The 27,988-nt window shown below is 41.6% G+C and overlaps 1 protein-coding gene across 1 annotated transcript; it reads right to left on the minus strand.

The window, feature by feature from the left end:
* Nucleotides 1-49: 49 nt before the first annotated feature.
* On the minus strand, nt 50-27,946 carry Elovl4 (ELOVL fatty acid elongase 4). Its single transcript, XM_051140187.1, has 6 exons — nt 27,783-27,946; nt 11,182-11,369; nt 9,437-9,517; nt 6,119-6,290; nt 4,490-4,617; nt 50-2,113 (listed from the first exon to the last, which is right to left on the minus strand). The coding sequence occupies exons 1-6, from the start codon at nt 27,880-27,882 to the stop codon at nt 1,838-1,840; spliced, it is 945 nt and encodes a 314-aa protein (XP_050996144.1). The 5' UTR covers nt 27,883-27,946; the 3' UTR covers nt 50-1,837.
* Between the last annotated feature and the right edge of the window lie 42 nt (nt 27,947-27,988).

Consider the following 27,988-nt stretch of genomic DNA (forward strand, 5'->3'; position numbering starts at 1 on the left):
ACAGAAAATAAATTAGAACAGAAACAAATAAACTGACTAACAAAAACAATCACTTTTCCCACAGCAGTAGAATATTTATTGTGCTGAAATCTGATAGCAGAGAATGGGGGGTCTAGGAAGCCAGTACAGAATGTTCACAAAGATTTACACATCTCTAGTCATTACACACTGGCAAAAAACAAAGTGTTGATCCTCTTAGACCGCACTACTGGATGTGCTGCTAATTTTCTGTAATGTTCATGACTGCATGCCTTCGGGGGAAAATGTAATCTCAATGCACAATAAATATTTTATAATTTACAAAATATTGTTCAAGTCTGTACAAACAGCAGACATTGTACACATGCAGCTTTGACAAGTTGGAAGATTTAGAAATATTCATGCTATTTTTGTCACATTTTCTCTTTCCATATGATCCCTCTGTGACATCCCATAACAAATTAACCTATGTAAAAAAAAAAATGTGGAACAACGTCTCTTCTTCTGGTTTCCAGTCGTTCGCGTCTATTACATGAAATACATCTTTCGTAAACACCAAATTTGACTTGAGAGAGCTGGCTTGGTCTCAGTTTTTCTCATCTTGCATTAATAAGTAACACCTTGTAACAGCAAGCACTGAATTTAGCCATCATTAGCACCAAGGAGTCAAGGTATTGCACCAAAATGCATTTACACTTCATTTCTACTTAGTAAGATTTTTGCAACATAGTCACAAGGGAAGTAAGCATCACTCAAAACTAGACACATTGAAAGAGGTGAATAACATCACAGAAATGTTTGGTGTGTGCTATTTGTAAACTAAACAAAATAAACAAAAGCAGTAAATTTGGAAGTTAAAATTTACATTAAAGGACTCCTTGATTTTTTTTAAGTAAATTTATTTCATTTTAAATGTTCTTTCCAACAGAAGAGGTAGGTGTATGTCCACATAGGAAAAATCAGCAACAGCCACCAATCAAACCAAGGAAAGCCTGATAAAATCAATATTCCCTTAGAGTTCTAACTGCATGTAAATGCGAATACCTTAGATGTTACAAGACATGAGTTGTTTCACGTTTCAATCATATGATAATCTTAATTCTCATAATACATTTCTGCTAATAACAGGAGTATTCAAAAGCTACCTTCCTCATTAAAAAAAAAAAAAATGTTTCCCACAGTGATTTGTGCCGTTCAGTCATGGTGGCCTTTGGGTAACAAGACAGGATTTTACTGTTATTCTTTCTTATTTTCACCAACACCATCATCATCAAGCCTCTAAGATTCTACAGAGATTTAGCAGAGTTTTCAAATTTAATTACAGCCAAAAAGGAATATTCTGAGTAGAGGTGGAGAGATTTGACCACAGGGATCAATAAGAATTGAAAGTCAAATATATCCACGGTTCTGTCCCTGGACAAGAAAGTGTCAGGTAATGGATTTGCAACGAGTAGGAAACTAGTGATTTTGCCAAAAAAAAAAAATTTTTTTCTTTTCCTAAGACTGTTTCTGTGATCATCTAAAATTCAGACTGAAAAAGGAGTGAGTGTAAGAGAGGTGACATTTCCACCCACTGAACAGGTGAGTGTTAAGTTAGCAGGAGGAGGAGCTCCAAGGTCACATTGGGATTGCTTTGGTCTGGACAACGTCAAGGCTAATAAAAAAAAAAAAATGTTTAAAATAAAAACTTCATAAATAAAACATCTGGGTACCATATATTGAAAGGTTTACTCAGTCTGAAGATGCATAGACCACATCTGCCTTTCTCCCCATCCCAGACCCTCTGCTTCTGTTGCCCCTGAAATTTTATATGACACAGGAGTTTCCTCACTGTCAACCAGTTAAGGCCCAGTTCTATTTACTCTCCTTTTGGCTTTCCGTTTTTTTGGGGTTTCCCGTTTTCTAACACTAGCTGCTTTTCTGACTTGTTCACACCATTTGTTGCGATACCGTTCATGGCTTTCTTTCCAGTCTTGGACTGCTTGGGCTCATTGTATGTCCGGGTGTAGAAGTTGAGGAAGAGGAAGATGAAGCTGATGGCGTATGCAATGAGAGCCCAGTGCATCCACTTGGGGAAGGGGCAGTCAGTGTAGAGGGACAGCGCTGTGTGTCCAATGGTCACATGGAACTGAACCTGAAAAACGGAAGCAGCAGGGCAGGGAACATTTAGCAAAGGACTTCTAACACCCGGCATCACGTCGGCTACAGGGCGCGCGCCCGCCCAATTTGTGTTTATACGGTTTGCAAGGTTAACAGGATGCCTCACTCTCGCTGAGATGGCAGTTTCAAATGTTACCTGCTCGGTGAGGGTGTTCTAGTGATTTCCCTAGATCTGTCACCCATCACAAAGCGTTTGTGTTTTGTTGTGAAGCTGTCTCCTCTGTCTGTTGACCTCTCTGCTGTCCTGGAGGCAAGGCTCTGCCTTGCTTATTGGCCATTCCTGAGTCCCTGGCACAGAATTTGGACATTTGAATACTCACTGAAGGGCACCCAAGGAGACAGACTCAACGGCCAGCAAGAGTAAAGCAGTACATAGGGTCTTTTTTTCTTCCTACAGTTTTGACTTTTTTTTTTTTTAATTTAAGCTGTCAACAAGCAGATACAATCATTATAGTCCTTTTCATTAAATCTTTTGGCAAAATAAAGGATTCCTTTGACATATTCTCCTCGTGTGTGTTTGTCACTGTGACTAGCTCAGCCTCCTTCTCCCCCTTCCCTAAATGGTTCTCTCTTCCTGCTCACATCACATAAGGCATATCCACCTTAAACGTGAACTTAAGCTCCTCAAGACAGCTCACTAGCTTTCTCCTGCTGGTACGAGGGCAGCCAAGTCCGCACTGAATGAACACTGTTCTTTAAAAATTCAAGTCAGTAATTAAAAAAAAAAAACAAAAACAAAAACAAAAAAAAAAAAAAAACACTTCAATTTTGTGAGTTCTCTGGAAGAGAAAATTCAAAACATGGAAATGTCCAAGGAATAAACTTAAATTACACTGTAATGGTCAAGAAATGGTCTGAGGCACAGAATTACAAACTCTGTGGCATTACCAAGGGTTAACTTTTTGTGAGACTTGTATATTATTTAAGCGTTTGGAGAAAGTCTGACTTAGAAATTCAAATTCAACATCCTGTCTGTGATGGGCAACCATAGTTTCTTTGAGAAAGAGAGCAGATATTTATTTTTATTAAGTATTAAGATAATTTGCTCCACACAGTTCAGTTTATATTAACTTTTACAATTCCCATGGCAAAAATCCAAATTTTTAGAACTTCTGATTTCACAATGGTTCTTAGAACCTGTACCACCTAGAAAGGGTGTGTATAGGGTGTGATTGAGGGTGATGTAGCTCACAGACAGCCCGGGGCAAACCCGGACAAAAGAGACTAAGTAACTTACATGGTTAGGGTCACCTCCTCATTTTCTTGGGACCACTTAGCTCTTGCCGAGAGGAATGAGTTCTACAAACTACATCAAGAGCATCCACAAACGCTGGAGGTTCTTAGAGGTTTCTTTACCAATGAATCCTTCACACCCAGCATTCCCCAAAGGTTGTGGTTCCAGTTTGGTTAGGCGGCTATGTAGCAACTCAAGGCAGAGATATTTCTAAATGCGATCCCACTGATAAAATTATGTGCAAACTATGATTAAACCATATTAGAATACTTTCTGAGGCTTGGAGATTAGGTATCACCTTGAATTTGCATTTTCAGTTTGGTTGGAGGCCACACCCAAGCTCTGAAGCGTGCTTTGATCCATGCACTGGGGTGCAATGAGAAACCCCACATAGAGGAGCTCACATGAACCATCTGCCCAGAACACTGGGAGTTCAAATCCTCGGCTCCACTGTTCATGTACCAAGTTTTATAGAAATAGACAGTTCTCCATCTTGTCTTTGATCCCTTCCCCCACGGCTACCCTTCCCCCACCCTTATCCTTCTCTTACCCCTACCCTTCCCCCACCCCTACCCTTCCCCCACCCTTACCCTTCCCCTACCCTTTCCCCACCCCTGTCCTTCCCCCACTCCTGCCCTTCCTCCACCCCTACGCTTCCCTTGGCTTCCTGCTTTCTTTGCTACATGTCCGGGGTCCGTTAACAAGAACCAAAACATGGGAAAACTGGATATTTAAGCAAGAACAAGAAGATAGAATGAAATAGTAAGTTAGAAAAAGACAGTCACCCATGGAAAGGATTTCTACATGAATCTACGCACTTTGTAGCATAGTTACATTTTAACCATCCTTTCCACGGGTAGTTTTCCAGACTGTTTCTCAGAGGGACAGGTTCAAAAATCACTCTTTAAGGTTATTATAAACCAAGTGGCTACGGCCAGTCCACCCATGAGTGATCAGGCAGAACCAAGCCAGTCTTGATGCTGTGCCTTGCTTACAAAGTAGATTTTTGAGATGGAAAACAACCTAAAGCAACTTTTCAAATCACAATCTTCAAATATTTGAAGCGTTTTGATTCTTGGCGACAACTGGACATAACTTTTCAAAACCTTAACTCACCAGCTGGAGCATGGTCAGGTACCGCTTCCACCACAGGTATTTCTGGATCCAGGGGCCGAATGCAGTCAGCCCGTAGTAAGAGTACATGATCACATGGATGAAAGAGTTTAACTGCGCTCCGAAAAACGCTGTCAAGAAATAAGAGGCAATTGCAAGGGAAGTGTTATCGGGCAATGATGACACTGAGATAAAAATTGATCTCACTGATAAAAAGTATATGTGCACTTGGGGCTGGAGAGATGGGTCAGCGGTTAAGAGCACTGACTGCTCTTCAAGAGGTCCTGAGTTCAATTCCCAGCCACCACATGGTGGCTCACAACCATCTATAATGTGGTCTGATGCCCTCCTCTGGCCTGCAGATGTACATGCAGACAGAGCACTGTATATGTAATAAATAAGTATTTTTTAAAAAGTATATGTACACTTTGATTAGAGCATATTAGAGTACTTTTTACATAATTTTCTATTTGAGTCTCAAATAGAACTCAAAGCAATACTAGGGGAAAAGCCTCTCAAAATAAGCTTGACTTTTTTTTTTTTTTAAACAATTTAGGCTTGGGGGTTTCTTTAAAAAATAAAATAAAATAAAATAAACAAATAAACAAAGATATTTAGTCCTAAAATGCAAAGGGCTTTTGAAGAGGCAAATTCTTCAATGGGGGCCTCCAACGAGCTTCAGGAACCAATGTAAAATGGCTGTTGCTTCCTACTTTCCTCTAGTTTAATCTTACCTAATAGTAATTCCTTGGAAAGAGGCTGCCATACATCTAAGTGTTTATGGAGACTCGTAATATACATTACATTATTGTCTCTAGAGACACCAATGTGTACACCAGTAGGCAAAGTAATACTTGTTTCTTAGATTTTTACATAGTTTTAAACATGACACCATTACATACATTGAGTGATCGATTCATTCAGTTTACACAGATTTTGTGATGTCCCACTCAAAGCCAACAGCATTCTTTCTCTTTAGAATATTAACGTGTGTATACAATAATGCATTTCCTTTAGATGTGAGCTGAGGGGTCAGTTTAGATTGACTTATTTTCTTTGAAATGCAGAGTTTCACTTTAACTTTACCAGCAGAGCTTATGTGTGAAATGCATAGGTTGCCAATAGAGACATAACACTACCCTGTATCCAGAGGAAAGGGCCAATTGCAGCTCAGGTTGGATAGCACCCTTACTAGACCAGGGCAAATCTCTGCCCAGCTGGGACTTCTGATCCTCTTTGTACTAATGAGGCCACATCAAAGTTCACTTTAAAAAGAAGCAATGAGGTCGTACAGCGTCTGCGTCAGAGCAGGGGTAAGCTGGAGGCCTGGACTGAAAATGAGACATTGTGTCTCAGTTTCTGTGTCGGACCAGGACTGCCAGTCAGTACCTTTCCCCACTCAAATAAGTATTGTTTTCTGCCATTTGGGCTTAGTGGTTGATGTTCACCTTTGGGGGGAAGTCTTCACAGATAAAATGGTCAGTTCACCACAGACAGAAAGGCTAAGTTATTAAGAAGTGGGAGGAAGACAGACAGAAATGACTAACCATGAGTGCAAGCTAACTGGCACACCAGGTGAACCTACTTTCCCCAGTGTACATGGGATTCAGACAGGCAGGTGGGGATCCTCACCTTGGCCCCCTGCCACCCACTTGATTCCAATCCACCACAGTGTGAACATAGTACAGTGATGGTACACATGGAGGAAAGAAACCTGGTTGTTCTTCTTCCTCAGGATAAAAAACACTGTGTCCAAATACTCAACTCCTTTCGATACAAAGTACCACCACAGAGCAGCAGCTATCTGCGAAAGGGAAGAAGAGGCACATTGTAAAACTAAATCCCACGGCTGAGTGGGCTTCTACTGCAGGACACAGCACACTACACGTACAAGGTGTGCAACCATTCTCCTGCCTAACTATGTACCCAACAGGAAACACACCCAATGCTTTCTCAGAGCCAAGCAGTGTCCAAGTGCTGAGCGCAGACCTGGCCACAGGCACACACTATGCTTTACAGATCGTAGAGAAACCAACCTATCTTTGGATGTTTCAGCGGTTCTTATAGAGCCTAAGTTTACATAACAGCTAGTCTCTTAACATTTCTCCCCCACTTTCCTTTATACAATGGAGTATCTAATCTCTGCATCCAGTGGTAGTGAAAGTCTTTAAAATGACCAGTTTAAAAAAAAACAACAACAAATATTTCCTAGGTCACAATTATAATCCTGTTTACACAAGTAAGCCTTTTCTCGGGCTCTAATTAAGACACCAGATGGTACAAAAGATTATGTGACATGCTCGAGGATTAAGGATCCAGGAAGAGGTGACCTCTGTATATGTTTTGGATCATTCTACAAGGATATGAGTGTAACCATGAAGAAAATGTAACTTTTGTATAGTAAGCACTTTCTATAATTGTCACAGATAAAATTAAAAAAAATAAATAAATCAGTGCACAACTGATGTGTATTTATAAAGCTTCCAATGGCAGAAAACTAAGCCTCCTTCTTCATTTTATACCTGACTCTAATGCATATAGTAACTTGTGTTTGTGTGTTTTGGGTTTTTGATTTTGAAAAACAAAATTAATTTTTAAGTGCTGGCGTCACAACCAGGGCTTCATGGCAATCTGAAGTTCTTAAGTGGTTATTGTCAATTCTAGAACCAGGTGTCATTTCAAAGAAGCATTCCTTAGCGTTGCATTTTAACATAGAGGAAGAAAATGAGAAAGGGCAGAGACAAATTAAAGTGTCTTGTGTTTATCAGCTGACAAGCAATTACTCAGTCTGAGCGATACTGTTGCATACCATAAAATTAGCCAAAACTCTGCTTGACATGGTTTATATGCTGTATTTAATGCCCGTTGTTATGTTGCTGGAAGATGACAGAACTATCCATTTTAGCATAGTGAACTGGATGAGGAAAGAAACAAAGTCTTCTTTTTCCTCCACTTGGGCCTCTAAGATAGCCCCAGCACACAGAATGATGTTTCTGCTTCATCTGTAAGCAACACTAGCTATCTGTGAATGGGACACATCAAAATGAGGAGCGACACTTTGTGGGACATGCAGTGCGCACACAGAGAGAGTCTTTGAGTAAAATGATCATTTCACCATGTTCACTCTTTGATGGGAGATGTGGGTGGAGGGAAGACTTCGAATGCAATTTGCTCAATTATTAGATTTTTTTTTTTTTTGGTCCTAGGCAAGTTTTCACAATAGCTGGTTTTTGGCTGGTGAGTTTGGCTGCATGGGATATCCACTCACTAAAGCAGGTGAAGACTGTGTGTGCCAGCTGGGTGGATTCACCATCAGCAGGCTGATACTGTTGAAGCTTTACCCTAATTATATAAACACTGCCTTAGCCAAGGAGCTTGCTAAGTGTGCTCCTGAGAGAAGGCAAGCCCAGCCCTTCTCATTTTCCCATCTTTAAGGGAAAGTCAGCTCTCCACTAAGGAGAGTCTTTGGCAATACCGTTATCAGAAGAAAATCTTTTCTCATATCCCTTGAATGCAAATGAAGCAACCTTGTTCTCAGCCACACCCTGGAATTTGTTTTTTTTTTTTTTTTTTTTTTTTTTGTTTTTCTTTTTGTTTTTCGGTTTTTCAAGGGTTTTATTCTGTTTCTTGGCATGCTGACTGCTGCCTCCCAGCCCTCACCAGAACGTAAGTTTTTTTGCAGGAAGAGACTTAATCCGTCTTCTTGCTTGTATGGTCCAGGCCCTGCCACTCTATCCATAGAATGCAGGCTCAAAATACATGCACTGAGTGAATGAAAACAGTGTGGCAAACAAACTCATGACTTTTCATCAGTCTATAAGCCTTTTAGTAGGTTAATGACACAGATATGAAGTACATAAGAACAGTTTCATTATGGATCTTGGTGAATGACCATATTTATATTTCCTGAGGTTCATGCTAAAAGTTATTTTCCAATGGATATTATTACATAAATATAGCATTATTACACACATATATGAAACAGACATATATGATATATAAAGCATGAATATGTAAACTGGCTTTGTTGTGTATATTTTTTATAGAAATTATGATTGAAGAGTTCACTAAATACTTAACAACCTGTATTTCTTCCACTTAATTTAAATGGGAATTTTACTAATGTAGGTGACTGGGGAAAATGTGGAGATATATATATATATATATAAAAGTTAATAGAGACCAATTTCATACCCATACAGATTACCTTTTGGCTTCCTAAATATTATATAATTAAAACATTTTCCTCAAGTAAGTTAGCTTTCTTTCTGAATTTCTATTTTTGACACAAAAGTTTAAAAACAAAATTAGAGATATAGTCTCACTATGTAGCTCTGACTGGCCTGCAACTTGCTATAGAACTAGGTTGGCCTTGAACTCACAGAGATCTGCCTGCCTCTCCTTACCCAGTGCTAAAATTAAAAGTGTGTATTATCGTGTCTGGAATTCCTGACAAAAATATAAAATAACTTTTTTCATAAATAATAATAACTATTATTATTTTTTTTTTCAAGACAGGGATTTTCTGTGTAGCCCAGGCTGTCCTGGAACTCACTAAGTAGACCAGGCTGGGCTTGAACTCAGATATATGCCTTACTCTGCCTCCCAAGTACTGGGATTAAAGGCGGCGTATGCCATCACTTCACTGCAACAAACTATTTTTAAAGTACTTCATGCTAGCAATTCAATTATGCACATTCCTACAATATCAAATAAAAGAGACTACTGAAGGTATAAAAACATTCATTTTAATTATATGTTTTAAAAGAAGGCAGAGCCTTCTCTTCCCCACTCAACACATTTCACTCCATATAACACCATATATAAATATATAAATAAATATATATATATATATATATATATATATATATATATATATAATGTATATTATGGACTGGGAGCCCATAAAGCTAAACTGTAGCAATCAACCACATTCACTTGTATACTTACCCTGACTTCATTAACGTTATTAGAATAATCCACTGTCTGGCAAATGTAGCTGTATCCTGCGTTGTATGATCCCATGAATAGCTGGGGACAGAAGGATTAACATTTGAAGTAAAGGTTTAGTAGATGCAGCACTGAAAACAGCACATTTGACACACACAAAGTATTTTGAAGCAGTTATTTTCTTTAAAAAAAAAAAAAAAAAACATTTCAAGCGCATTAAACTCTTTAAAGCTATTTATTTTCTTGTTCTTTTGTGGTCCGGGGGATCCAGCTCAGGTCCTCACACACACTGGAAAAAATGCCGTATGGCCAGAGCTTCATCCTCAGGCCTGAATCGACACGCAATGCTCTAAAATACACTGAAGACCAAATAAAAAACCAAGCATAACCTTTTCACCAAGACATCAACTCCTTCAAATACATAATATTCTTCATTATTTAGAGAATAGTTTATTAGTTCCTGTAATTAAACTTGCATAGGCAAGAGCTTACATATTTAGGGTAGTGCATCACTCCTATAGAAATTAGAAAAATACACTGAATGTATTTCTAGACCAATATGGATGCCGATGCTACACGGTGCTAAACCCGGTAAAATAGAAATTTTAAAAGCCACTGTGCTTGCTAGTTTTATGCCTACTTGATGCAAGCTGGAGTTATTTGGGAAGAAGGAATGTCAGTTCAGAAATGCCCCCATCAGACTGCCCTGTGGACAAGCATGCAGAGCACTTTCTTGATTGATGGTTGACCTTTGAGGGCCTGGCCGGACCTCACTGTGGGTGGTGCCGCTCCTGGGCAGTTTGTATTGAGCGGTTTGGGTTTTTGTTGTTGTTGTTTTTTTGTTGTTCTTTTCAAGCTGGCTGAGCAAGCCAATAAGAAGCATTGCTCCGCAGAGGCTTCTGTTTCAGATCCTGCCTCCAGGTTCCTGCCTTGAGTTCCTTCCTGCCCTGACTTTCCTTTACCTAGGAGTGTAAGATGAAATAAGCTCTTTGGATTCTGAGCCAAAGCTGTCCTGCCTTAACTGATTTTTATCTCTATGCAAAGTGGCGTGTACCCAGCAAACTAGGTAACGATTCGATAGGTTACGTTGTTGGGAGAGTTAATTAATTCTCTTAGTACCTGTAGCAAGTTATCTGCTTATACAGAATTTTAGTAAGTCTCTTAGAAACAAATTCCTTAGATGTTAGCAACTTAAAATGACTGTGCTAATTCCAGCTCTCAGGATTTTCTTTCAAAATATCCTGAAGAATTTGCTGATGTCCAGAAAAGTGTGGTGATTAGTATCCACACCTGCATGACAGCCAACTCCTTTTGGCTCCAACATGTAATATAGCAAATTACATAAGATGATTTAACATGAAACTCACACAAGACCTGAAACTGATGAAGGACTTTGGGTGCCTCCTATGGCTTACTAAGTGCCAGATATGTGCCAAACACCCCAAAAACTCACCCGTCTCACCTCTAACAATAGCCTTCCTTACTTGTCAGGTATGTCTCCATGCCAGAACAGTTACTAAGAGTATGCTCAGAATCCACTCTATGCTTTGCTTCAAAGTCCCATATAAACAGCTATCCTACATCCTACTTCTGTTACCTTAGAAATGTTAAGGTTAAAAAGATACTCAGAGTAGCTAACAGCCATGCTGAGGTGCAAGGCTGCAGCAGTAGTTTCATAGGGACTCACTTTTAAATCATTTACAAAAGTCCTGGGGAATTATTCAGAGTCACATTAATAAACCTACCTCTCTGAAGATGAAAAGGTTAAGCAAAACCATGCCAAAATTATAGATTATGAGCACTAAGCGCATTTGAAATGGCTCCCGGTCTTTCATCCACTTTGGACCCAGCCACACAAACAGAAGATAGAGAGTGCTTATGCTTAGCGTTGGCCATGGAGACTGCATCAGCGGCCAGTCCTCCACTCGTTTATCTGCGGAAAGGAAAAACAATGTGAAATTCACTGAGCAATAAATGTTTTACAAAACAAAATTTTCTTAGGAATTAAAATGTCCTAATTTTATCATTAGAGTAGGCACAGATCACTATGAAATACATATATTCCATGAAAATACATAGTATATAAGGCAAATACAGACACAACTGGCTCCTGCAATCATCACTGGAAAAATCATTACTTAGGTTGCATGGAATGTTTTATAGACAATCAAAGAAACAAAGACAAGAAATACACTAAAAATATAAAAGGTAAGTTTGAGTTGAAAGCGAAATAAAGACTTCATTGCTGAAAAAACAATCATTTCAAAGAAACACCAATTTTCTGCATTAAGCATGTGAAATTGATCAGGCAGCGTGGCACTGTTCTTTACATCCACCCCTAAAGCAAGCACAAATCTGGTGAGGTTGGGGCAACAACAGAAGCCATGAGATAGAATAATTTTAGAAATCAGAGTAACTATGCAGCCATACTTGAGGAATTAAGATAATCTCTTTACAATCTTAATTTCTCTTAAATAGTAAAGCTATATCCAAGATTCTTTGCTACTCTCCCGTGGATAGTGTGTATCAATTTTACTATCTATGAAATTTTATGCTTAACTTCACTTAATTCATAAATGTGTAAATATATATAGTGGAACAAGTAATTTCATTGTGCTTGCCCACAATATTTAAATATGCAACTATCAATTAATTTTATAATTTAATATTTTCAAAATGAGAACACTGATTAAATAAGAAATCATATAAAGTAATGGATCAAGAAAAATATTTTATCTAATATGAAAAAGCATTTCATTTTTTATAATCAAGTATCTATGCTTCAAAAACAAAACAAAACACATTTAACATTCTATTTTCAGCATAAATAGTTTATTTCTAAAAATAAAGAAAAAACTAGCCTTTTAGCCAGTTTCTAGAATCCAGCCTAAGTGAATTTAATGTATTATTAATTACAGTAACCTCTATTAAAAGTGACTTGTCTTCTAAAATTATCTATGCAAAATGTTCTGGATTAGGTAACTAAATACTTGAGTACTGTTTTAAAATATGCTAAGAGGCTGGGGTGTGGCTCAGAGGCAGAGAAATATCAGAAGCTTCACCCGTGAAGTCTCACCAATATGGCTGCCTAAGGATGACCTGAACAAGGGTGATGCCAAGAGACATGATAATATGGATGGGGGAGAAACCCATGAGGCCTGAACACCACATGAAGAACTACAGACAACCAAGAGATGCTGAGAGTGGGGAAAATAACCTTCCCCAGGGGAGAGCACGCTAATTGGCTATCCAGTACCAAATGGCTAGCCCCCAAAAATATACATACAAGGAATATACACAACAACAACAGAAAAAGAGATGATCATGAACTTGAAAGTTAGAGAGAGGAGAATACATGTGAGAGTTTGAAGGCAGGAAGGGGAAGAGAGAAAGGGTATAATTATATATAATCTCAAAATTAAAACGTATATTAAAAAAAAAAAGGAAGGAAGGATCATTCAAGAGAAACATACATGGGAACAAGGGAAATTACAAATAGATTTTATTTCCTACTTTATAAAGGATGTCTACTATTCATGGGAACTGATTATATTGATCAAAGCAAACACATTCAGGCTTAAAACATAAATCTCTTAAACCACATTGGCTTTTGGTGACATTTGTCAAAGGCTGCGTGACTGGCATGACTGCTCGTGGCTTAGAAGACAGGTTGCCCTTCAGTGGTAATTATCTCTCTGTAAACACAACTTCTCCTATCAGAAGCCTCCATAGAAAACACAGGATGCTCACCAACTTAGGTCTCCCCTGACGTAGACAAGCTCCGGATGCCTGAAGTCTTGTCTAAGTCACAGCAGAGCAGGGTCCTGAGCTCCGCAAGGACTCAGGCAAATCCTAAGCTACCTGATGCAGATCAAGAGCCAAAGCACCACCAATGGGGTACTCAGCTCCACAAAGAAAGGAAGATGAATCCTTCTGGAAAGAGCCATGAATGTCTAAGACCCCCCTGCCCCCCCCCCCAGCTTAGGTCTCGCCTTTTATCTCACCACACAGAGGATTCCTATTGACTTCAAAGAAAGTACAAAAAATAAAAACAGAAAAACAGGTTCAGGGCCTGGAGACAAACAAGGCTTAATCAATAAAGCACTTGCCATACAAGTATGAATTTGATCCCTTGAATTCATGTAAAACGTTGAGCAGCAATATTTGCTTATAATCCAAGTGTTGGGAAAGCAGAGATAGGAGGACCCTGGAGTTTGCGGGACAGCCAAGCTAGCTCCACCCGTGAGCTCCACGTTTAGTGAGGGACCCTGTCTCAGAAAATGAGGTGCCGGGCAGTTAAATAAGACATCCAACATTGACCTCTGCCCCCAACACACACACACACACACACACACACACACACACACACACACACACACACACACACACCACACGAATACAACGAATACATATACACACATTAGCTTATACACCCAGATACTTACAAAAGAAAGGGAATAGGAAAAGAAAACCAGGTTCCAAAATTAACCAGAAATGAAAAGTAAATAACGTATTTCCTTAATCTTTTTGAGACTGGGGGGAGGGCGGGGGGGCAGGGAGCACATCTCACTCTGTTGTTCAGCCTGTAATTGAACCTCTTGGCCTCCCAAGCAGTAGTTGGAACTATGGATGTCCCGCTAGCTCTAGCTTGCTGCTCTGGTACACTGTTTCATTCTCTCACTCAGCACAGACACTTAGAGAGGACTGTCAAGGCCAGGCAGAGGAAGACACAGTGAGTCACTCTACAATGTCAAGCGCTGAGGAATGCTGGGACACAACCACAATGCCAGAGGACAACAGGAAATAACAGCAAGCATACAGGGCACAGCCAGCGATGACAGCTCCAGCACCGGCCCTGTCCCAGTGCACGAGAGTCTATGGCGCAATCCCCCTTCGGTTCCTTCATCTATTAACAGGGGAGGAGAGAGGGTGAACTAGACGAATGTGTCTCCAGCTCCGGGAGTAGTTGACATGCACACTGACGCTTTGGTGTGTGATGCAGGTCACTTCCAGGGACACTGCATTTTCTGGGAGGCCTGGGAATCTCCATATTCTTACATGTTACTCCAAAAGAGTGTATGAGGTGCTCCCCCACCCCTCCCCTTTGAGACAAAGTCTTACTGACCTGAAACTCAGGAGCCTCCTACTTCACTTTCTTGAATTTGAAATGACAGGCATGTATCATCATGCCTGCTTCTTGAAAAAATGATAATGGCTTCCACTGGTTTCTATTCGTAACATGTTTACTGTTTCGTGAGGCTCATGGCGAGCTGAGCCAATCTGTTTACAGGTCAGTTTGGACAATAACCACATAATTTTACCAGACTGAAAATTCATAGTTACTCAACCATGTTGTCAAAACTTTCAAAATGTTAACTACATAAAAAATGAGAGGGTATGTCCATCTGAAAGGGGTATTTCCTTAATTGAGACCGTGCCTCCCGGGCTATCCCTGGCTAGTATGGACCTCTCTATGTACAACAGAATGGTGTTGAACTCAAAGAGATCTACCTGTCTCTACCTCCCCAGTGCTAGAGTTATAGATGTGAGCCACCATAGCCAGCAAATGGGCTTTCTTGAACACAGCACCGACACATTTTTGTTTCTGACTAAACCTGTACCTTATGATCACACAGCACTGTCCCAGAAAGGGATGAGAGTCCAAGTTGAGCAACGAGACAGGAAAGTGGGCAAGACATGGCTCAAACTGCTGAACTTCTACTCAATGAACAAAAATATGCCAGATAGACAGGTAGGCAGAGAGGTCCTGTTTCAGAGAAACTAACCCAGAGCTCCCTTCGTTGGTTGACAAGACTCTGGTAGCCAAGAAGGATAGACTACCAGGAAAGGAGAGCGTCAGGATGGGTGGAAACCATGTCAGGTCCACCTCCACTGGAGCCCCAAGGAGCAAGGGCTCTTCAGTGTGTTGATGATTCCCAGGCCCACCCCATGCTCTGAACTGACAACTCTGTATCTGGGGACCAACTGTGACTATCTGCTTCCATGGATTCTGACAGAGCTCTACCACACATGAAGTGATGGAATCCCAGGCTCCAGGTGTTGCTCTGGTCAGGACGACAGGAAAGTCACAAGTGTACTTTATATTTGGAGACAATGATAGATTCGGGAGGGAAAGGGGGAAGCAAAGCTCAGGAATTTTTATTTTTATTTATTTATTTATTTTGCCATATATATGGCCAGGTGGCAACTGGGAAGGTCAGGACAGTGTAGACTGCACCAACAAGAAGGGGAGGCCCAAAAGGAAGTGAGTGGGAAATGCTGAACATTCCTCTATGAGGTCCATCCCTGTGTGTGGTCATGAGGTGGGGCTGCCGGAGGCTCTTCGGTGGCAGAACTGGGAACTACCAGGGCAGGAGATAGGAGGAGGAGCCACTGACCATGAAAATCACACCAGAGCCTAAGGTCACAAGCAAGTCAAGTGCACAGAGAGTGAGGAAAAAACCAAAAAGGTCTATTCCCGGAGTTGCACAAGGAGGGAGGGCAAAATGGTGGCAAATCAGCCATGGGGGTGGGTAGGTGGGTGGATAGAAAATATGCAGACAGTGAAAATCAAGCGTGTCCTCCCTTCCTCTGTCTCTTCCTTCTTTCTTCAAGGAACTTACTACCTCAGTGGGAAGATTCAATGCACTAAAGGGTTCCCAGCCCACAAGGATGCTACAAAGTCCCTCCTTCCATTTCAGTGCACGCACATACGCCATGGCGTGTGTGTGGAGGTCAGAGGACGAACCTCTCTGAAGTCAGTTTTCTTCTTCCATCTTTATGCATGGGACCTGGGGGCTGAACTCAGATTGTCAGGCCTGCACAGCAAGCCCCTTTGCCTGCCCAGCCATCCTGCCAGTCCTCACTGGCTTAATTTTAAAATTATACTGAAAGGCCACTTTCAAAATCTTTTTTTAAAGGCAACAAATGTTAAGAATAAAATCCTGGTCATCCAGTGTTTTTTTTAAGTAGCCTGGGTAATCTCCACTTATAAGCAAGTACACACAACAAATCCCTGGAAAACCCTAACGGTCTACTTTTTCTCTGACAGGCTGACCTAAAGTTGTTGGGTTGTGTTTGTTTGTTTTCTTGTAGCTCAGGATTTCCATGAGCCAACATGAATTTTCTTTCTAGTACAATTATACTGTCACATCCCAGGAAAAAAAAATAGTAAAAGTAAACCTATTTAGAATATCCGTGTTCCCAGGGTTGATGGAACCGGGGCTGCAGAGAGGAAAGGGTCATGGGTGATGCCTTGGGAAGGCTCATGGTTATTTGGCCAAAAGGTAAGACTTACATCAAGAAGAACTGGATCCTAGGGTATGGTACACACCCATAGTCCCAGCTAATCAAGACACTAAGGTAAGAAAATTACACGTTCCCTGCCAACCTGGATAGCATAAGCAACAAAGAGAGATTCAGAGGTGTTGGGGGAGGGGGTCCTCGGTTACAGGCATGCACCTCCACGCCTGGCCCATTATTTGTTTCCCAAATTAATAATTTAAGCTCATTTAATACTTCTACTTTTTTTTTTTTTTTTTTTTTACAGCATTAAACAGTGTGAGACTGCAAAGTAGCAAAACTCTATTCCTTTTCTATTATTAAAGTGTGGCCCATTTACCAGTGAAATGTCATCACCTGGGACTGGTAGAAAAGAGAATCTCATACCTTAACCCAGAGCAGTAACTCAGAAACCTCATTCTACCAAAACACGCCCAGATTTGACAGATTTGGTCCTTGAGTCTACCTGGAGAAATTGGCCAATTTCTCTTTTTGTCTAACAGCATCTACATCCATCTAAGATGCCATTGTCAAAAGAAAAACACAAGTCTAATAGCCGCTAACCAGAGTAAGATGTCATTAATCAAAAGAAAAACACAAGTCTAGTAGCCGCTAACCAGAGTAGCCTTGGCAGGTTTTTCAAGACGACAGAACTACGTCCTCAATGGTACTCTCAAAAACACTACACCCTTTTTCAGGAACTAAAACTGACAGCTGCAAATGAGCTCATTGTATGGACCAGGCTGGCTTCAGCCTCACAGAGCTCAGCCTGCCTCTGCCTGCTGAGCACTGGAATTAAAGATGCTTGCTACCACCCCTGGCTGAGCTGCTAGTTGTTTTTGTTTGTTTGGACTTTTTGCTTTGTTTGTATTTGTTTTTTTTTTTTTTTAATGTTTCCAATAATATTCTAAGTGATGACGCTGACTATCAATTTCTCCTTACACAAAAACAAAGGCTACACTCATTATACAATTACAGGCATGTTGAAGTCTTCCCCCAAAGCCCCAAAAGGCTGATTGCAAGTCAACCAGCCTTAAGAAGGCCTTGTGTCTTCTTCAACCTCTTAATGAACAATCTCCTCTCTGTGATGGAGAGTAAACAAAGTATCTCCTCAAGGCCTCTTCTAGTCTCTGGCCTAACACAGGAGGCTCAATGTACAAAGTCAGCCACATAAGAGACCCTGTCTCACTGAGGTGAACTCAGGAAAGGGCTCTAAAACTTGAATAGAATTGGACAAGTACCTGAGAGGCACTCAAGAAATCAAGAACAGGTTCTGCATGGGCGGGGGCAGGGTTGAGGGGGTTGGAGGTGGGGGGCTGAGGATCCCCAGAACTTCTTCTCTTCCACAGAGGGGGACTTCTGTTTTAACTTTCATGCCCTCAGGAGTGGGGACAGGAAATACACCCTTTGGATGAACAATGAGGGAATGTCAGTTTTCACAAAACACTCAAAGCAAAGTGGTAGACACAGACCTAGGCTGGGACAAAGAAAACAACAGGAGGTCAGTGTGACTGGCAGGCTGGGAGGGAGGGATCCTCTGCTACCAGGAGAGGGGCAGGGCAAATGTCTAAGGGCAGGAGGGAGCAGGTGGCCTCAGAGTACTTCAGACTGGCTTACTAACCCAGTTGTGTACCAGTCACCCAAGAGAGAGGGAAATGTGCAGAAAAAAGTTAAAAAGCGGAGAGACAAGTACTTGGGTTATGAGTCTAAACAGCTATCATAGCAAAAGTTAAGGGGGGGAAACATGCAGTTTCCTGCAGAATGCAGGAAAAGATAGCTTTGGAAGCTGCAATGCATAAAACGAGAATCACTGTGCGATACAAACCAAAGGCTGCTTAGACTGAGTTTTAGCTGGGAGGGTTAAGTGTTGGATGTATTAAGCTCCCAGCAAAGTCAATTTGCTCCCTGAGATGATGAGGATAATAAAGGCACCCGACTCAAAGAACGTTAAGTAATTAAATACATGTGATGGTGAGGTCAAAGCACTGGCTACAGTGCCTGACACGCAATAAGCAGCCAATAACCATTCAATAGTCATGATGAATGAACAGGTGGGCAATGCTGCATCACAGAAATGAAACCACCATAAGAGAGAGACGTTCCTTCTGTCCCAGCTCTGTGACTCTAGTCCTGTGGTTCTAAGCCATTCTTCATCTTTAGACAGTTAAACAGGGATGCTATGAAGAACGGATGTACAGGGATTAAGAAACACTGTTGCAGCCTCACAAAGCCCTGAGGAGCCAGAGTAGCTACTCTATGGCAGTGAGCTTCATCTTTCTCGCTGGGGATGTCTGACTCATAGTTTAAAAACTAACATGTCCATTAGAGCCAATTCAAGAGAAAGGGAAACATGCAGTGGGGGAAATATTTGTATCTACAGAGAGATCTAAAAGGTGGAAATGATGCTGTGCATCTTAGAAATCAAGACCAGAAGGCAGGCAAGCGGTTCCCTCCTCTTCCTGTTTCCTGAACTCTCCTTCTATGAGTCTGGGGGCTACAAGTCAATACAACCCGGAGCGTTGCTGCTGATCTCAGAGCTTAACTACAATCACAGTGATGTTTCTCAAGAAGACCTCTTTCTTGACTGGTGTGATGATGGCATGAGCACCAGGCGAGGAATAACGCAACAACTCATTCTCTCATCTCTATGGGCCCCAGGGACCTGTAAAATGTTTCAGGCCTACGCCGTAGGATTTCTGGAAAACTAAGGCAAAACGCAAAGCCAAGACTTCCTGCTCCTTGCTGGCTACTTGCTAGGCAAACAGGCACTTCTTCAGGTCAGTCAACACCCCACAGTCTCTTTACAAAGCTACTGCACATTAAGCTGATAAATAAAAGAATCATTTGTTTCACCAACCAGTACTGGGGAAAGGTCAAGTTTAGGAATGCCATTACATTAATTTTACAGATGTGGAATTCTGGCTTATGTTTATTAGCCTATGCTAATTATACATAATAATGCTTTTCATTTTTATTCTTTCATATATGCATGTGATATACCTTAAAGCGCTCCCCATTGCCTTTCTGGTCTCTCCTCACTTCCACAGATCCCTATCCACTTTCATAATGTCTTGTTTGTTTTGTTTCATTTTTAAGATGTCCCAATGCATTTTCCTGACTGTGAAAAATGAAATTTACCATTGTAACACATGCTAGTGTTAGCAAGCATATTCATAGTGTTGTAGAGCCAATCTTCACAACTAGTTTCACATTACAAAATGGAAACTGCTTACTTTTTAATCACCAATTCCCCAGTCAGTTCTTTCTCTTTCCAGCCCCTGGCAAACACTGTTTTGATTTCTGTTTCTATTAATTACTTTAGAAAGCCCATGTGAATGAGATGACACAGCTTTGTCTTGTTGTGTTGGAGTTCAATAACTCTTGGACTCATCCACAAATAACGTAAACATTTTCCTTCCAAATAGAAAAATATTCTTTTATCTCCGTATTCCATACTGCGTTCACAGCTCATACATCCGTGGACATATTTCAGTTGTGCCTACCTCTTATAAAGCTGGTGTGATGCAAGGATCAACAATGAATGACCAAGATGTGAAAAGCACGGATACATAAATGTATGCTTGAGTTTACATTTGATAAATAAAAATGGAAACAGAAATGCTGGCTCCTTCAAACCATCTGGTTCAGAATCACAAATGCTTGTTTGATTTTTATCAGACAGAAACTGACTCCTTCATGGGCTGATAGATTTCACCTGATAAATCTCAAGATATAAATAAAACATGATCACAAACAAAATACCATACTAAGATATCTACAGTGATGTCTGCTAAGATATTAGCAATGGGAATCTTCTGTGGGAAAATGATCAAAGAAAATTTTAAATAAATATAATGATTCATTGAGGCACAGACATATCAAAATCATTTAGTTTCTTTTGTTTTGTCTTCCCTTCCTGTGAGACATATATATGTTAGCAATTTTATAAATATTTTAAGCCATGCTTCTAATTTTTTGGAAATTATCAAATATAAAATATCTATCTTTGAAAAACTTAGTGTTGACATAGAAAATTATGGGTTTTTTCCTAAAGAAAAAGGAAAGCTAATAATATTTAGTTTAGATTTATATTTGTTATTGTTATATGAAAATTTGATAAAAAAGCAGATGACATGGAGGATGTGACAGTAGATTTCATGTACTCTATAGTTCAATTTTCATATGATTCAGGTAGCAATGAGAGACCTGAGGTGGAAGAAATGGCAGTGGCTAGGAACACCTGCTGCTCCTATATAGTTGATTTCCAGCACCTAGATGGATAGGAAGCTCACAACCATCTGTAACTCCAGGTCCAAGGGCTCTGGTGTCCCCTTCTGGCTTCCAAGGATACACACACACACACACACACACACACACACACTCTCTCTCTCTCTCTCTCTCTCTCTCTCACACACACACACACACACACACTCACACACACACAGAGAGATATATGTACACAAGTTAAAAGAAATTAAATCCTTAAAGAAAGAGACATTCTGTTGGTCTCTGAGGCTTTTGAAGACCTTATTTAACTATTTTACCTTATATAGCTATAGAATCATAGCTATCTGTGAGACCTAGGATATATATTCTTGTGATAAAAATACACTAGTAATTAACATGACCATGATTTGCTCAACTCACAATTAGCTTGTATTACTTAATTATCCTAAATAGCCTGCAGTACCACTTTCAAGGTATTGGAAGTAAACCTTGTATTATTTATTGTTGTTGTTATTTCTCTGGCCTTTGTCACAATGTTTTATATACAGAATGATCCATGATTTCTATGAAGAAATTTCCTTAACATCTAAAGTTAAATTGTTGATCCAAATTCATCTTAAACCTCACAGGTGGGCATGGTAGCATGTCTTTAATCCCAGCACTTGGGAGGCAGATGCAGGTGGATCTCTGTGAGTTCGAGGCCAGCCTGGTCTATATACTAGAACCATGGATCCAGGAAGATCCTAAAAGATTATTACCTAATTCAATCCTCTGGATTTACAGGTGAAAAATGTTGAGGAGTGTGGAGGAAAGAGACTTGTCCAAACTCTCACACTCAATAACAGTAGCCTCATGACAGAAGCTGGGTAACCTGACTCTCAGACCCTAAGTCTTTGCGCTCACCGATTCATGCTCCCCTCGACTCCTACATCACAATGGTTCCGCATGCATGATGGGAAGAGAAGAGTTGATTATCTGACTATGTATCTCTGTTGGGTGCTACTAAATGATCTGATAGTTGATTCATTAAATTTAGTGGGCAGCAATTGAAATTATGACTAATATAAATAATTTTTAAAAGGCTTTCTGCAGGGCTGGGGATGAAAGTCAATGGTAGAATGCTTGCTTAGTAAGTGCAAAGGCCTGAGTTCAATCCCCACCCCACCCCCCCACACACACAACACACACAAAGGGGCAGGGGCACCTGTCTGCAATTTGGTGTCATCTAAAATTTTATTACCACTAGATATCACTAATCAAAACTATCCAAGATTGCCAGGTATGGTGGGACCTGACTGTAGTGTCAGCGCTCAGTAAACTGAGGCAGGAGAATCACAAATTCAAGGACTCAGCTACATCACTGAGACCCTCTTTCAAAAAAACGAAAACCCGAAGCTAGAATAAGGGCATCATCTCTTGCCACTTGTTTAAGAGGCAGATAGAGATTCTCTTGGGCATGTTGAGGGAAAAACCATAAAAACCAAGAGGCAGCTCATAATGATGGTTTATATAATTCAGGACTAGAGCCATAAAACATAATGGCGCAAGCTAACAGGCCGGTAATTGCTAAAGACAAGGTTTCATGCCAGAGAGGACCCGCAGTTGCTCCGGCCTACCATGTAGGCAATGGTTTGGGAAGAGGAACTCTGTGGTGTCTAGAGAGGTAAACAGAGGGAAATGAGAAGAGAATGCCATAAGGAGAAAGAGAGGTAGGCAGGCATTCTGTTTACTGAGGGACCAGGGACTTAGCCAAACTGGCTAGAGAGTCAGGCCTGTGGGTAGAGAAATGCTGCTTGAGCACATGAGGAAGTGAATCCAGAGGACATTCTGGAAGCTACGTATTTCCTGCCTTCTCTAAGAGTCAAGACCTGCATGCTCTTTAAATACCAGGAGAAAACTTGGTTTATTTTATAGATGAAATGTAATGTCTGAAAAAAAAAAAAACACAGGTACAGAAATTGAGGAAAGGCACACTTCATTACATAACTTCTCTTATGAAAACATATATGTCACGCAAAAGTAGTGGCTCAGATGAAAAATCATACTTAGGTTAAATCATTCACATTATCTGCAAGGTATGTAATATGACATATGTAATACTGTCATGTGACATTATTGCAATGACTTAAGAAAAATATAACATTGAATTTTTAAAAAGACAACCAAGTACTTTGTACAAGATCACAAAACCATTGTCCAAGACTTTTATATTATTCCTTCCTTCCTTCTTTCATTTCCTTCTTTCTTTCTTATTTGTACAGTACTCTGCCCACATGTATGCCCGCATGCCAGAAGAGAGCACACGAGCTCCCATTGTAGATGGTTGTGAGCCACCATGTGGTTGCAAGGAATTGAACTCAGGACCTTTGGAAGAACAGACACTGCTCTTATCCTCTGAGCCATCTCTCCCACCCTGAGCTTTATATTATTAAAACCCATCTCCCTAAGCAAAATAATGTAATCACAGAAAACTGTCCTGACACCAGTCTCAGAACTGTGATGATTTCCCTGCCTAGGATCTTCCCAGGAGGGTTCTTTTGCTGTATGCTGTGGATGGCGAGGGCACACAAGTCCAGCCATTTAAGTTTAAGTGTGTGCTATCTCAAGTCAGACTGTGCTAAAGAAAATAGATCAACCTACCAAAAACCCTAAAGTAGTCTGGACCTCACAGCCTCTTCAGGGAGGGTATGACAAAACACTTCAGGAACAACACTGACCAGGGGACAGTCTAGAAGCTGGCCATATTCCACACTTTTGTTTTCATGCTGGTGTGCGTGCCTGTAATCACAGCACTTGGGAAATGAAAGCATAAAAATCTTGAGGCTGGCCCTGGCTTACATGGCAAGCTCAGAGCTGGCCTGGTTCATGAATCAAGACCCTGCCTGAAACTCTAACCCTCGCTGAGAGAGAGATAGAAATGGATGGGGAAGGAGAGAGGGAGAGAGGGAGAGAGGGAGAGAGGGAGAGAACTCATTCTCACATATACATATTTCCTATCTCATCCAAAATCAAACCTACTTTAGAAACTACCACAGATGAGAACTGCACAATTAACCATGTCAAATAAAATGAACATCAAAATGTTGCATAACATCTCAAGCCCGTGTTTCTCCTGTGCAGCCAGGGAAGGTACAGGGTAAACCTCTTCTAACTCCAGGCAGTTAAGGCTGAATCAAGCATCCCCGCCCGCAGCAGGTCTCGATGTCTCCCTCACTGGTCCTTTCACGGTCCTGGTTCCCGTTGGTTCCGTCCCCAGCTCAGCCCCTGCCCCCTTTTGCCTTTGACACATTTGCCCTCGTCTACCAACTCAAACGTTCTGTTCTCTGACTGTTCCCGTCAGCTCACATCACTGCTGGGGTAAGGACCCTGTGGGGGAATTGCTAAAATGATCAGAAAACGGAGCCAGTTAATCTGCTGCTTCCAACACTTAGGACTGACACATAGGGTAGGGACACTGAGATAACAGAAGAGAAAGGCTCTTTCTGCTTGTTCTGGGGCCTTCAAACCAGGCTTTCAAAGTGGGCCAAATGACAATGACTCCCTTAGACTTCATAAGCTTTGACCTATCGACCTCCTACTGTCTCTGTCCCTGACCTGTATTTTACATGACAAGCACATGCTCGACTAAAGAACTATATATGACCTAAGTACAGTCACATATACAATACAAGCCTGGCTTGGGAAGTCTCTCATCATCTTACCGGAGACACCCTTCCTCCTACACCACTGGTCTCATCCCCTTTCCCTTCTTCCTCTTCCAAAGCAAATTCCAGAACCCAGCCAGGTAAGTCTGTTGTTTAAGTGCTAACTTCAGTGACACACAAGCACGTACCCATGGTCTGTGAAGAAACCAAGTAGCCAGAAGAAAAACAGGCAGTAATGGATAACACGGATAATGCAGCGCTTAACAGAGCTGGGAGATCGCTTAAATGTTTCAGTTGAAATTTTTTACATATGAGTTTAACTAGGTATACTTTTTGAGGCTAGTCATTTTCCCACATACAAAGTAAAATCAAAGAAGAAAACAAAAAACAAACAAACAAATGCAAGATAGGCACCTGGAATGAAGTCTCTCATCCGTCTGTGCTTTCTTCCAGTATAAGCAACAGTGACTTTCTTGTTACAAACATCTAATGCTTAGTTTAGGAAAGTCAATTTTGTTTTTAATTCCTTTTTTCTAAAAGCACAGTCTTTTAGATCTTACATTTCGATATATAAAGTGTTAGTGATACAAGAAAAGTGACTTGTTCCTGCGAGTGCACACATTGGTCATTTGCTAGATATATATGCTGTTGGAAAGTCTGATTTGTAGCTCTCCCTTTGGCTATGTTTTATTAAATAGCACCATTTGATAGAAGAGTTCAAAATTATAGTTTTCTAAGGCAAAAAAAAAAAAAAAAAAAGCTCTAGGCTGGACTGTCAACTATACAAATACACTGTGCAAACCTTCAGCCCTTCTTATCAAAGCAATGCAAAGCAGAATTACTTGGCTTGTGCTCTGATAGGAACATAAAGGAGAGAAAAAACCAGAGGAGCTAGTAAAAGGAAGAGAAGTCAGCTTACACCTACAGCGAGGCACTCGGGGCACGGCGCCTAGCTCAGCTTGCTCTTCCTGAATAATTTCACCCTTTCGTCACACTCTGCACCACTTCCCAAGAGCGCCTCTGTCTCCCACCCATTTTTTATTTCCCTCTTTCCAAACATCTGACTCACTCACTTTCCTCAACATCACTGCGTAAGCCCTCCCTTTCTACTCTGTAGGCCCCTTAGCCAGGTTTTCAATATCCGTGGAAGAAGTGCTTGTTCTTTGAAGGAGAGCAGTGTGACCTGATTCCCAGAAGGAACATGGAGCACACACAAGAGTAAGGGGAGTGAGCACAGGAGCTCCAGATGTGTTAAAAATTAACAAAGAAACAACCCCCCCCCCCCCCCCGAACAATGGTCCTCCCTATGCAGCAGCAAGGCCAAACAGACTGTTGCCACTGAGCCTGGGGTAGGTTAAGAAGCTGCTCTGCAGGCACCAGGCAGCTCATCACAGAGGCAAGAAGGCAGTCTCAGGTTTCGTAAGTGGATAGTCAAGAGCACGGATGAATACCTTCCGGCTGGCCCACTGGTAAGAGGTCACTTGAGTGTCTGTGTCTACTCATTTCTCAAGCATGGCCCATGATCGTGTATTATTTTATAGCGCCCCTCCTGCCCCCACCTCCGCCCCCAAAGCGTAGGAGCAAGCTTTCACATGAGTGAAAGCACAAGACTTCCAACTCCACTCCGGATCTTCTTCAGATGAGCCACTCCAGGAAGCTACGTTCTAGCTCTGCTCTCAACTTTTCTTTCTGAGGCTCAGAAGATGAGAACTTTCCCGGACAGGAAGAAGCTGAGAGACAGGACTGAGAACTCCTAGGTGTGGCTCTGGGTGCAAGGCAGCTGGAGGACCTCAACCACATTGCTAGCTGCCAGCAAGCTTAACTGTGTAAGGAGAAGCTCTGATGCAATGCTCAGAATGGCACCACAGAGATGAAGGGAAGGGTGTTTCTTCCCCAGGTATTACCAGTATCAATGTGATGGCATTAAAGCCAAACTCAAGGAAGAACCTTCCCATTTAACTGCCTTTAAACCATCACCAGCTGCGATGCTTCTATTGACTCTCCTAGCGTCAAGTGTGTCATCGCCTGAGAAATATCGCGCTTTTTAAAATGTCAATGAAGCCTATATGATCAAAAAAAAAAAAAAAATCATTAGTCTCATACAGAAACAATCCCAGCAAGCATTCTGTCCATAGCACATACCTCAAAAACCATACTGTGTCCGTGCCTTAACCCACTGTCTCGTTTGCCCTAGCGACAAACACAGGACTACAGAAGAAACTTTACACTTCTAAAGAAGACCACTATGATAACCTGGATTGTTAACCCCCTCTGCTAGAATACAGGGCAGCACAGCAAACGGACAACAAAAAAATTAAATAATAAATCTATTCCTAGAACCCTTTTAAACGTAATGTTTAAGATTTCGAAAACTTTTTAGAGCAACAAAGCAAATTAATAAAAGGCAAAACGTGAACACTTACGTTACAATTACTTCTGCTAGGAAAACTACATAAGTCACAACCCTGCTCCGCAAACAACAGCTAAAGGAAAAGTTCGCTAATTTCAGCATGCTGTGCTTATGCAGGCTTCTTGGCCAACCTCTAGGTGCTGCTGCGGAGACCCCCTTCCCAAAGACTACCTTCCTGAAGGCACTGCACTGCGCAAAGCCATCGCAGACAGTTGCCTAATAGAATTGCTGCTGGGGAGCCGCAAAATACTAGCGTTCTTCAGGGACCTTAAATAATGCTATTTTACTTTTCAGTCGAAAATATACTACAATGTGTTTTGTCAAAGCCTTCAAGGAAGCTGAAGTAACAGAGAGACAAGTTCAGTTGGAGTGGCCCTCTGTCTCCAGCTCTCCCCCACCCTTTCTACAAGGAGTACCAGTACATAAGAGAAATAATAGGTGAGCTCGGGAATTGAGGACGTCAGGGCGGGGTGGTTCCTTAGCTGCACTGGCAGCATCTGATAAGTCAGCTCCTGCATCCCCGAAGCTGATGAGATGGGAGAGCGAGGGGGCGGGGGGAGTGGGCAGGGAGGAGGACGCCTTAACGTTCGCATAGGATTAACCAGTGCACAACCGCAGCGCCCGCGCCACCGCATCTGCGGGGATCCGGGAGCCCCCAACAGCCTCAGGATGCCGGATAGGGGGCGCAGGGCCTTTGCCAGGCGCTGAGGCCGGGGACTGGCGTCTGCGTCGTGGGCAGCCCAGGGAGCACCCGTTGAAGATGGGTGAGGCCCCTCGCCGGTACCTGCGATGGTCCAGGTCCAGCGGTAGAACTCCACCGTGTCGTTGAGCGCCGTGGACATCGCGTTCAGGACGCTGCCGGGCTCTGATTCCAGCAGCCCCATTGTGGCTCGGAGAGGTGCAAGAAGCTGCGAGATGAGAGGCCCCGAGGGACAGTGGGCGGCTGCCGCGAGGACCCTGCTATCAGCGTCGTCTCCTCCTCCTCCGGGT

Source organism: Acomys russatus, chromosome 32, assembly GCF_903995435.1.
Source record: "Acomys russatus chromosome 32, mAcoRus1.1, whole genome shotgun sequence".
Classification (NCBI taxonomy): domain Eukaryota; kingdom Metazoa; phylum Chordata; class Mammalia; order Rodentia; family Muridae; genus Acomys; species Acomys russatus.

Excerpts from the sequence above, each read along its gene's own strand:
- Elovl4 (XM_051140187.1), bottom strand. The coding sequence starts at position 27,882 with ATGGGGCTGCTGGAATCAGAGCCCGGCAGCGTCCTGAACGCGATGTCC. Across the intron at positions 9,518-11,181 it reads ACCTTTTCATCTTCAGAGAG|CTATTCATGGGATCATACAA; the intron begins GTAGGTTTATTA and ends TTCTGTCCCCAG. Across the intron at positions 2,114-4,489 it reads ACCTGACCATGCTCCAGCTG|GTTCAGTTCCATGTGACCAT; the intron begins GTGAGTTAAGGT and ends TCCGTTTTTCAG.